Source organism: Desmodus rotundus, chromosome 3 (genome assembly GCF_022682495.2).
Source record: "Desmodus rotundus isolate HL8 chromosome 3, HLdesRot8A.1, whole genome shotgun sequence".
Lineage (NCBI taxonomy): Eukaryota > Metazoa > Chordata > Mammalia > Chiroptera > Phyllostomidae > Desmodus > Desmodus rotundus.
Window position 1 is genome coordinate 80,932,875 of NC_071389.1, and position 12,214 is coordinate 80,945,088.

General features: G+C 41.4%; 1 protein-coding gene and 1 pseudogene across 2 annotated transcripts in view; one reads left to right on the forward strand and one right to left on the reverse strand.

The window, feature by feature from the left end:
- Positions 1–12,214, forward strand: part of ADTRP (androgen dependent TFPI regulating protein) — an 87,114-nt gene that overhangs the window by 56,601 nt on the left and 18,299 nt on the right. For both annotated transcript variants that reach the window (XM_045199596.3, XM_024565318.4), the window contains exon 5: positions 9,976–10,091. In XM_045199596.3, coding sequence (XP_045055531.1) covers positions 9,976–10,091 — 116 coding nt within the window. The remainder of the gene's footprint in view (positions 1–9,975; positions 10,092–12,214) is intronic.
- LOC112309432 (U2 spliceosomal RNA) lies at positions 10,241–10,466 on the reverse strand (annotated as a pseudogene).

Below are 12,214 nucleotides of genomic sequence, written 5' to 3' on the forward strand. Positions count from 1 at the left end.
GGTTGTCGGATTTCCATACAGTTAGATTTTCTGGCAGTTCTGGCTGTTGTTTTTGTTTTTAAATTTGTTGTTGCCCTTCTTTTGGTTGTGCAAGGAGGCACAGTGTATCTACCTAAGCCTCCATCTATGTTCTCAAGTTTAAATATCAATAAAGAGGAAGTAAAATTAACTTTTATTTTGAAAGAACAAAACACAACTTAGTGACACTCTATGAGATACTACAACACAGTTTGATATGACACAAAAGTTGTTGAAGAGAAACCCCTAACTATTTTAGGTCAGAAAGATTTTTACCTAGTGAGTGAAAGAGAAGTTGGTCTTTGCATTAAACAAGAACTTGTTCTCTTTCATTGTGGACTCCAAGGGCTCAACCCAGAGTCACCTGTTGTTTATCACTTTCAGAGGCTCCACTATATAATGCTTTAAAGCTAGCCTAGCCCTAGAAGCCCCTAGCAGGGCTACAAAACACATATAAGTTAAATTTTTTTACCAGGACCACATCTTACATACTTTTTAATTGTCTGATGTGCTGAAACATAGCTGCTTCTCATGAGATATTTAATGGATATTGAATGAGGGCATTTCCCAAGCAGACTTCTCTTTTTCTTTTACCTCTAGACCCACCTCCAGCTCTTTCCTCATCTATTGTTAAGACCCCAACAGTGATCTCATGGGCTCCTCATAGAGCCTGATATATAAACTAACTCTAAGGCAACCAATTACTTGCATTTGGGAATGCCACCAGTGAGCGACTGTCATTCTAGCACAACAGCGGGTGAGTCCCTTTAGGAAAACCCTGATGGGTCAGCAAGAGAAAGCTGGAAGCAGGAAGGGGAAAAGTGTGGTAATGGGTTTGTCATGGGATCAGTCATGCAAGGAGTTTGGAACTTTGCCCCAGAGCTTGTGCTTACAGGATGCTTTCCTAAAATACTGTTATCTCCCAGGGAAACCAGCTGCCTACACATTCTGAGTCCTTTATTCACATCATGGTAAGATATCTGGGAGGAAGGGAGAGTGCCCTGAGAGATGATGGCTCTAAAGTAAGAACAGATCCCCATACTATCCAAACTTTCTCTTTCTTGAAAAGAACAGTCTTCTTCCTCCAACTTGGAGCAGCTTTCTAAAGAGCTGCCCATCTGTCTATGTCTTAAAAACAAGACTCCATGTGTGCTATGTGGAGCCAGGCACAGAAACATAGAGGAAGGATAGATTACAGATTAATACAGAGGAGGGGTATAAGAAGATATTGAGCAAAAACTGGGGGATTTCTATCTGGCCCAATTTTGGAATGCAGGGCCAGAGGCCAGTGAGCTCTAAGATCAACAAAAAACAGCTTCTGTTGCCTGCATATCATCCAAATTCTGCAGGGTTGCCAACTCCTGGATGGTGACGCCCCTTTATTGAGTCTACAGTTTTGTTACCATGATGTGGGCATCCAGGGGTTGTTCCCAGGAGTCACATTTTCTCACAAATTTCTCTGTGACAAACAACACCCATTTTTCAGGATTTGGGGTGCAATCTATAGCCATTACAAAGGGTAAAGATGACCAGCCTAAAGTGGGACTGGCTCTGTGCCCCTGCTGCTATGGATACAACCCAATGTGTGGCTGCCATGTCAGTTGAATCTGGACTGCAGTTGTCTTCTCACACCAGGACACTGGATTGTCTTCCCAGGTTGTGAAGAAGAATTCTCCCTTCTTCCCCTTCTACTGCATTCCACTGTTTTCTTGATTCATTCATTAATGCCACAGATATTAAGTGTCCAGAGTAGGTTGAACACCATGCTAGGCAGTGGAGGTAAAGTGGTGACAGTCCTAAGCTTTGAATTTTTTCTGTCTCTAAGGAAGGTTTGTCCAAAGCTAGGTGAGTGCAGTAATGTGATGCTGTGAAGGGAATGAGCACAGGGAGGGCCAGCCATACTGGGGAAGGGCACTGGAGTCTTCAGATTCTTCCTTGGAGTCAGTGATGTCTAGTTTGAGCCCTGCAAGGTAAGAAGAAGGTGTGAGGGCTGAGAGAAGAGAGGGATAAGTGTGTGATGTATCAGTGGTGAGAGATGGAACTATGGGTGAAGTGCAGAGTAATCAGGAGGTAAGGATGGGGTGAAGGCTGTAGGTGGGGAGCTGGGCATGAAAGTAAGACAGGATAGTTTAGTAGATCATGAAGGACATTGTAAGCCATGTCAAGGCTTAACTCTGCTTTGCAATACAAAGGTTTACGTGAAGAAAATCGGTCAAAAAGCATTTATAAATCTGAGGGGGAGGGAAGTCCTGAAAAAGGAGAGGAGAACTTTGAGCTCAAATTGCTTGTAATTTAATTCAAAATAGAAGAAGAATACATGAAACTGACAGTGCAAAAAATTAAACTGACTATAATTAAGCAATGAAAAGTCTAGCATGGACCCAAAAAGCTATGAGAAGGATATATGATGTGGCTGTGAGGTGGATGTAGCATGGGCCCCAGAGGTAGCAGAAAGGGCCAGCTGCTCAGCTCCAAGCAGCAGGATGGTTTTCTTGATGAGAGTCCTTATCTGCAATAAAAGGGGGCCAACATTACCATTGACTCTCTGAATTCCTCCATGCATTCAGATCTCTGTGTCATCAACACTATAATACCTACACTTTGGCTCTAAAAACAGAATAAAATACTGGCTGTTGTCTGACTCATAACTGGAACAAAAACAAATAAAAACACTCATGAAGGAAGTAGTATTTCTGGAGTCCTTCTACTGCTCTGATGATCAGAAAGCTATGTAATTATACAATATTATCTCCTTACTGGCAGAATCCCCTTTAATAGATTGTGTTTTATTTTTTTGCCTTGAGATTTTTTATCAGTTTATGGAAACCAGACTTCTATTTTTGCTATGGGGACACATAGCACTGCCTCCTATGACTTACTGTCCCTTCACTAGAATGCAATAATAAAAATTTATTTGAGGCCTAATTAGTAGTAGAAAAAATTAGTTTCCTTTTAAAAAAAAAGGAATGGTGTACATTTCATCTCTCCCTTTTTATTCTGGCTGTCTGGAAAGGTATTGATAAATTTGAATCTCAATAATAGTGGACCAGCAAGCCTATGGTTGGTGAATTTGTGTTTCAGTATTCTCCTGGGTCCTGATTTTCTTTTATATCTTCTCATGCTAATGTGTGTGCTTTTGGTTGTAAGGTGTCTCAAAGGTGGGTCTGGTTGAGAGAGATGAATTAAAGAATTAATGAGAAAAGAAAGGAATTCTGGGGAAAGAAATGGAATGAAGCACAAGGATAATGAAAAAACTAGTCTCAGTTGAAAGGAGGGAGCTCGTTGAGATACTGTGGAAAATGACAGAGAGATGAGCTTAGAGAAGGGGTATAGGCAAGGGACTGAGGCAGCAGGGAACCAGAGAAGGTCTTTGAGCAATATGAAACTTGTTCTAGGAAGGTTGGTCAAATTGCAACATTGAATATGTATTGTACCAAAATAGGGGAAAACTAGGCAGGTGATGCTGGGAAAGATTAAGAATAGGCAGTTATAAGAGGAATTTGAGGGGGAAAGTGAATCACATTTGGATATGAGAAGTAAAGGAATGAGTCAGTGATTACAGCAGGTGTGTAAGGGTGTTATTATTGCCAGAGAGAGCTAAATTAGAGAGAAGGATTTGAGTGCTTTTGAGAGGGAGGGAGAGAGGAGGAGAGCAGGAAGAGGCAGATACACTCATGATCATAGGGTCCTAAGATCCTAGATCTTTCTTTTATCTTACCCGTAACTGAAAAGAATCTACAGTCACTTCTTCACCAGGTTGGACACCATCAAAGCCAACTAGCGTTCCAGTAGAAGGATGCTACTTTGAGATGCTGGCCACACTACATACTAACCCATAGGAAAATAGTGTAGGAAGTAAAAAATCACTTGGAAATTCTCCTTAGGAGATTCAGAAAGTTATCATTTAACCACCTGTTTAATTCACACACAAGTTCATGAATAATGGCAGTCCTTTCTTTGGCCTAATGCAGCATTCATTTCTCTTTCCAGGTCAGTAAAGACTATTTGCATTTCTTCAAACATTTTATTATGAAAAAATTTTAACATAAAGCACAGCTTAAAGAAGTTTACACTGAACACCTGCATTACCCACCACTTAGGTTCTACTATTAATAGTTTACTGTATTAGTTATATGCATCTATCCATCCATCAACTCATTTTAATTTGGTGCATTTCAGAGTAAACTGCAAATATTAGTACTCTGTAGTAAATAAAACTACTGGTTTTTTACTTTTGTTTTTGAATTTTTAGCAAGCTGGGCTGTGTCAGCTCACCTATATATAGATGATGTGGCTCTTCCTGTGGGTGCTTTATCTTCCCCGTCCCTCTTCCCCAGGCATTTGAACATTGACTCTCTAACTATAGTGGTACTTAGCCTGTGTACTTGAGTTCCTAGAACATGGAAAAGGGTATTTTTACAAATCCAATTATCTTCTACACTCTAGTATTTGAGACAAAAATAAAATAAAATAAAATAAAAAGGAAGACCCCTGTAGGTAGTGTAGATGGAAGAATGAAAAAAACAATTTCCCCTAGAAATATAATCAATTTAGCCTGTGTGTACATTTCAGGGTTACTGTATGTCAGATTGACTTAACACAAACTTTATTTCACCTTTAACAACATAGGAACTATAGCGAGTATAGATGACTAGAGGCGGAAACTGTAGTGAGGGAAGATGGTAAGGAATGAGGTAAAAGTTTTTAGCTGGCAAATGGATGGTATTTTCAAAACGAGAGATTGCCTTACAAGGGTTTAAAAAACAACTATTACTGCGTGTAGTTTTCAAGCTTAAGGAACATGATCCAGCACTATAATAACAAGCCTGTTAACATGGCATTCTATTAAGGTTTGTTTTGCCTCCATTTTCACATCTCTTATATTTACATTTAAGTTTTAATTGATGTTTTGACCATGTGTTTGGGTCTGAGAAGATTTTGTGAAAGCTTTCATTTTTTAAATAAATTAAAAAGTGACATACTTAATATATACCAAGCAAAAATATCCACCTTAACATCCCCAGAAATGAGATCTTGGTGCAATAAAACTTGATTTAAAACTTCGTATATGTTGGTACCATAAACAAAAGACATTATCTTAGAGACCTGGGGAAAGGACATCAACTTGGGAAGAGCCAATGGAAGAAGTTAATTCTTGCCCCAGGTGTTGCCTAAACAGGGGAAGGGAGAAGATGTAGCAAACATGAAGAGGGCACCAGTTCACTAGAAACAGCAGATGAATAAGCAAGTCTCTCAATGACCACTCCAAGAAGGCAGCAGCTGTTTTGTTTATTTTAGTCAACACAAGAGCTAGTTCAACAAGAAATGAAATAGAAGAAAGAGGCAGAGATCATATTTTTAAATGTTCTTTGATTTTTAAAATGTGTAGGTTCCCTGAAATTTCTCTCACTGGAGAAAATTGAGTGCTCTTGTCTAGAGATAAGAGTGTGACCATCCTAGCCTTATTGATTCAGTCCTTGGAGCCTGCATGACAGTGATGAACTTTGGGCTCCACGGGTTATCTCGGTGATTAAGCCTGGCCTCTTTCACAAGAGCCAGGCAAATGCATCCCATTGTAGATTTAGCTTCATACACAGGAAGCTATTTATAACAGCTATTTATCTACTGGTACAAGGTGAGTAAAAGTAAATGTTCATTACTTTCCATGTTGGCACTCATGTAACCTTGTAAGAATTTTCTATGGGCTGGTAAATTTTAGTACTTAACTATGAGGTTATTTTGCAACCAGGGAATCAAAATGGCAATTATTATACTAATAACAAGTTTGTTATTAGTATAAAATTGGTATAAATAATATTAGTATAAAATATTAAATCAATATTTCATGTTTATAGTTCTGTCTCCAAGATATTCAAATGGAAGTAGGCATTACACCAAGGACAGAGGAAAAAACGTAATTTAGTAGAAAAGAATGGGAAAAGAAATCACTGTCCTTTAACTGATGCTTTTAAAATGAGATATTTCAAGAAAAATCCACCAGAATGATGGTTTCATTGACAAGGAAAGATAGCTTCTTCTATCCCTCTGTTTATACATACTATTGTTTCAGCCCATGGTGTTTTGTTTACTTTGGAAGAAAATATTTTACCCCCTCTGAGATAATTAATTTTTGTCAGCTTCACTGTTTATAAGGGAAACTGAGAAACTGTTAATTGAAATACAGAATGAGTCACTGTTTTCAGCAATTTTTGGCAGCATTCTAATTTGTGTCAATCTCAGCCTAATTATTGAATTTTTTAGAAGTAGAAAGCATATTTGATTTTTCTCTTCCTGAATTTTTTTCTTCTTATATAAAAAAATATATATGTGCTGCCTGACAAAGTTTATATAATTTATATCAACATGAGGTGAAATACCAGTACGTTTGAAATACCAGGAGGTTTATTGTGTCATGCTTGGCTCCTCACAGTAGCTAAATATTTAGAAAGCTCATAGAGTATGGTCTTCCTCCTTTCCTCATTTCTGCCCTAGCCCAACTAAAAAATGTGTTTCTTTTAAAGACCTTTTAGCGGGTATTAACCACAGTATATGGCCCATCACTAATGACACCAGTGAAGTAAACTTCCCAGAAGTATTCAGGAAGAATTCATTTGGAAATCCAATTGGATGTCACTTGCAAAGGGCAGGCTCCTAAAAGAGGTGACCAGTCACGCATCCCTGAGTTATTTGTTGTAAAAGCATTAATCACCATGAACTCATTTTCCCTTAATGCAAACACACTACATTGTTTCACAGGAATTCTGTTCCAAATGATCATTAATGTAGAGAGCAGAAGCTGCTGACTGTGGACAGGATTAATAAAATCTGTCAGATCAATGGCCAGTGTAATGGTACTTTTAATAGTTGCTAATAGAAGTTGAATCTTCCTGGCTGTGGCAGAATGAAGGTGGATGGAGGGGCAGTGGCTTTGCTGGGGATAAAGCACCATCTCTCACATCCTGAGGTGGCCTGTGGGTGAAAAGAGCATCATGTCAGTCTCAGAGCAGTGCCAGGGCTCTGAGGAGGCTGTGGCTAGAAGCATAGGCACCAGCTGTGAGCTGAGGTGGGAGGCATGGGGTGGCCATGGGGATGGCTCTGCACACACCCCACCTACTTGCACACCACATCCTTCTGCAGGCTATGTGTCAGGGTGTGTCTGAGCACCAGGTACTGTGCACATCCCAAAACTTTGCCTCACCCACTCCACATTGAGTCAGCAATGAGATGAAGAACAGTATCACAATAGGAATGACAATCACAGCTACTGCTCATGAGAAGTCTCTCGAGCCAAGGAGCAGCCCTTTACATACACTTACCTCAACCCTCAGAGCAGCACCCCTAAAGCATGTATATGATTTATTATCCCATTTCATATCTGAGGAAGCCGAAGCTCAGACAGATTCAGGAGCTAGCCTAAGGCCAGGTTCAAAAGTGTGTGCTCTTAAACACCATGTTCCTTTATTGGGGAGTGAGACAGAAGTTGTAGCTTAAAATCAGACCCAGAAAAGATGCCACGTATGACAGTGGGCCAGAGGTCTTTCCATTTGCATATTCAACCATTCAGTATGTTCAGAACCAACCTTGGACAAAGTGTATAAAAGGCAAGGTTTGTTTGAAACCCTGTTTCTCTAGGCTTTGCTAGTAAAATGTGGGTACCCAGGGCCTTTAAGAGGCCTAACTGCTCTGTGTTCCCCAACAGCAGCTTTGGCAGGATCCCCCCAGGAGGCCCAGTAAATACTCTATACTTAAGACTTGTTCCCTCTCATCCCACCCTTGCCCCGTCAATACTTGTCTCATTTCCTGTCATGTAAGAGTCTTGATCTCCTGACTGGCTGTACCTTATCCAGGTAAGGCCAGAGGAAGCTACTGCCTCCTGGGTCTTCCCCTGAGCACAAGAACTGACAGCAAGGGCCACCCACAGCCAGTGCCCAGGGTTCCAGCAGCATGGCTGGGCATGGGAGCAGGGTGATAAGGGCACTGTGACATTCCTAAGTACCCGGTGACTCCCTCAGCCAAGGTGCTGACATAGCTGCCTCCGGGCTCACAAGTGGGCATGGGATGGAGCTTGCAGGTAACGGCTATGGATGCAAGAAAGATGAAAGAAGAATGACAGATGTAAATGTAAAAACTGTAAAATACATTATCTAGTATTCCCAGTAAGCGCAGAGTATGGCAGAAGTGCTCATTTAATATGTTTAATAAATGAAAGGACATTTCACATAAACTCATCACCTACCTTTCCCAGATCAGTTCCCATGACTTAGAGGGAAGCAGGTCAATAGTCTTTCCATCTGAAAACACCACCATTACTAATGGCTTATTTCCTTGATTACATTATTTTTTATTAAAGTAGTGTTAAGGGTTTGAAAGATGTGAGAAATCAGATGGTTGTGAAGCAGTGTGGGGGGCCCCGCCCACAGGGCCCTCCATCTGCCATGGATGAGAATAAGTCTACCAAGACATGATCTGCTTGGGGAGGAAAGGTGACTGATCTCTCAAAGGAGAAGGGCCAGGAACCTGTTCCTCAGTGGGCTTTTATTGGGTTTATTTGCATAGGAATATAGGGCTTATACATAAAGCTCATTAATCATTGTCAGGCAGTAAAGATCAAACAAAAGAACTATGAGGACTTATTCTGAGTCAGTGTCAGTTAGCTAAAGGGCTATAAAACTTTGGGAAACAAACTCATTTCATGCTTGGAGCCTTATCAGAAAACTGAGGGCATTCTTAGCAAAGCAGGTTTCACAGGATTTTATGTATTCTTCCTTAGGCCTGATCGCCCCAGGGAATCCGCCCTTTCCATCACAGGGCTGTTCCTCCCTCTGTCATTGTTTCAGGCTTAACTCAGGCAGGGGAAGTAAGGCAGCCAAGAGATTAGGAGACTTCTCGCAGACAGAATGAGGACTCAGGCTATGTCAAAGCTGAGGGGTGAGGGTCCATCACCCCCTTTTTCTGTAGCCTCCCAAGTCCTTCCCGGAGGGCCCTTTTGTGACCATGCCTGTCTTAGGTCATCCCTCCCTTGAGGAATCTCACCCATTGGAATCATTAGCCAACCGGTCAGGCTCGGAGCCAAGCAGGGTAAAGTAAAGAGGGCAGAGGCGGTGCCCCTGTCAGGGAGATAAACTTTATTTCTTTAGTGGCTTGTGGTCCCAAGGTCTCTCACTCAGCCTTGGCCATGGGGGGTTACAGCTTCTAAAACTAGGCAGGGCTGTTCCCAGCAAAGCAGAGGGTGAAGCATGGAAGGAGTGGGGAGGACAGAGAGGGTTTTAGAGGGAGGCTCTCACACACCCCTCCCATCAACAGGATGGTTCCATAGGCCCAAGCGCAACAGAAATACAGAGACAGGCTAAGACGTGTTCTCTGGCCCCCAAGATCTTACAAATACACATCATAAGTGCTTGACTGCATGGCACAGGATATAAATGCAATCAAATTGAGTAAAAGATGTTAACAAGAGTAAAATTCAGACACAACATCATGGAAGATTGCATAGGTTGTGAAGAATATGGACCATGTGAATAAAGGGAGAGCAGACACATTTCACACGGTTGAGGCATGAACATAAGTCTGTCTGAAGGTGAGAGCAAGCATATTGGGTTAAAAGAAGGGTGAAGGAAACACCTTTGTTCCAGTGGAGGAGTGTGTGTGCACATTCCTGTGTGTGTGTGTGTATATGTGTGTTAGGAAAGGGAAGCAGCAGGCAGTAAGCAGAACAAGAGAGAGTGACAGAACTTTACAAAGAACCTTGGTAGCCAGACAAAGGAGTTTGGATCAGTATGAAAAGCAATAGAGAGCCATTGTAGGTCCTTGGGCATATAAGGGGCATGATCTCAGACAAGTTTTGGAAAGTTTCATCTGGTAGTTGTGGAAGAAGCTAGATTGCTGGGGAAGAGAGAATAAGAAACACTAGGAAGCAAAGGCACCCTGATGTATGATTTGTCATCTTTTCTCCTCCAGCACACATCCATATTCCCCTTCTCACTGGCTGAAATCATCCTCAGGCCACACTGCTATCCAATGAAGAAGAAAGGACTCACCTTGTTGGCTGCTGCTAGCCTTGTTTACATTAGCAGGTAAGAATTGCTGAGAGAAAATCCACTTAGACTTGTCATTCAAGTCTCTGATGAATATTCCAGAAAAGTACTGTTCTGTAAGAGTGCCTTCATATTGAGTTAATGGGGATTTTAGCCATCTTTAAATTTTCAGGTAAGAAGGACTTTTTTTTTGGTGCACCGTTCCCAAAAGTACTGCAATACTGAGTGGATGCGCAGAGTGGAGGAGTAAGTTCCTATTCCATCTGCTGGTTCCAAATATCTATTTAATATAATGTTCTCAGATACTTGTATCTGAGAGGATGTATCTGTATCTGTATCTGTAGGATGTATCAGATATTAAACTAATAGGAGCAGATACTACACTTGATCTTAGCGAAAAGGCCAAGAAGCAATCAAGTAAGAAAGATTTTTATTGTTTGTTTTTGGTACTCGTGGGAACATCACAGGCCAAAAAATACACAGGAGGGCACACAGCAAGGCACGATTTCCCCTCTCTTTCTCATGCGGAATTCATCATTGCAAAGCTACACACGTTACTTCCCCCAAGAAAATGTTGATCTTTGGTTCCATTTCCAATTAGATATTTGATTAGCTGAGTGATCCAAGGTATCTAAATATATTCCTTTTAAAAAGGCATTTGGCAGGTTGAACATGCTAGGTTTGGTCCGTTCCTGTTGCCTGTATCATTATGGGTTTATTTGCATCAACATCTGGCACTAGAACTCCTAGAGGGCATTTGGGCGATTGCCCAGGGGCCTGCAGAACAGCTAGCAGGGCACATGCAAGATCATTTTAGCAGCTGGTCTAGATTTTATCATTCAACCACCTGGTGACACTAATTGTCAGAAATACTGCCCAGAGATTGGAAAACCCCTTTCCATTCTACAGCCTTCTCATTTACTCTATGTTTTTGCTTTACTGAAATGGGCATGCCAAGCACAATGCCTGCTGATCAGAAGCTGATCATGATGTTCCTTCCGTAGTCTAGACTCACATAAACTGTTCATATTTGACAATCTCGGTAATCCCCCAATCCCTATGTGGGGGAAAGTCTAACTGGGTACAGTATTCTGACAGAAGCCAGGTAGAGAACACATCCAAAGGGGCTTGGGCTCCAAGTGCCCACTCCATGGGCTTCATGAGCTTTTGTCTTAGAGCAAGTAACCTTTGTGCCAGAACTCAGATGGTGGTTTTTTCCTAGTCTTTCCTTCCCTTACCGGAAGCCTGCTCCTCCATCCCTTCTGTGCTCCTCTTTCTCTGAGAGCCCAAAGTCTTTCTTGCTTCTCCTGTCTTAAAGAAAGTATTGCCCAGTAAATCTACCCCAAGATCCCGGTGATCTATACTGTTTTCCCACCTGGCACCTTTGCATTTTAACAAACGTCATTTTAGAGAATAAGGCTTATATTGGGAACCTACTAGTAATTGATATCTGGAGCACTGTGTTGGGAAGGATTCTGAGGTTCTACCAAAAGAGAGTTGTGTGATCATTTAGCAATATCTGCCAATAGCAAGAACATGACAGCAGCAGAATATGTACCACATATTTGCTAAGTCTGGCTTAACCGAAGAAATAAGTCTCTAAAGACAGAATACCTGGGGTGGGGTAAGAGTTGTATGTGTTGGGGAGAAGAAGGGTGGTAGCTGGTTGATTATGTACATGAATTTCCATACTCTGTTTTTTTTTGTTGTTTTTTTTCTGGTGGACTTTAATCTTATTTAGTCTTTCTTACCAAGTGTAACTGTTGGAGTTCATATATAAGATAGTACTTTTGATCTATTATCTTTTACTGCCTAAAGACTTGGAAGTTGATCATTGATCTTCAAATCTGATCTTGGCTCTTTTCCTCCTCAGTAACCAAGAAGGCACAAGAACACCTAAGTCCACTGGTATTTGGGGGGAAATTGCAGCAGCCCTAAGAGATGAGAAACAGTGGTTGAGAGGGCTTGACTTGTCAGTGCCTGGTCGTGTGTTCTGATAATGCAGAGAATTGGGTGGCAGGGGAGAAGTGCAACAAGACGGGGTCAGGTGTGAGTACATCGTATGCCCATTTAATTATATTCACAGTGCCAGACACTCTGCTAAGATCCCGAGGATACAGCAGTGTACACAGTACCATGCTACTTTCTGGGACTGTTTGGGA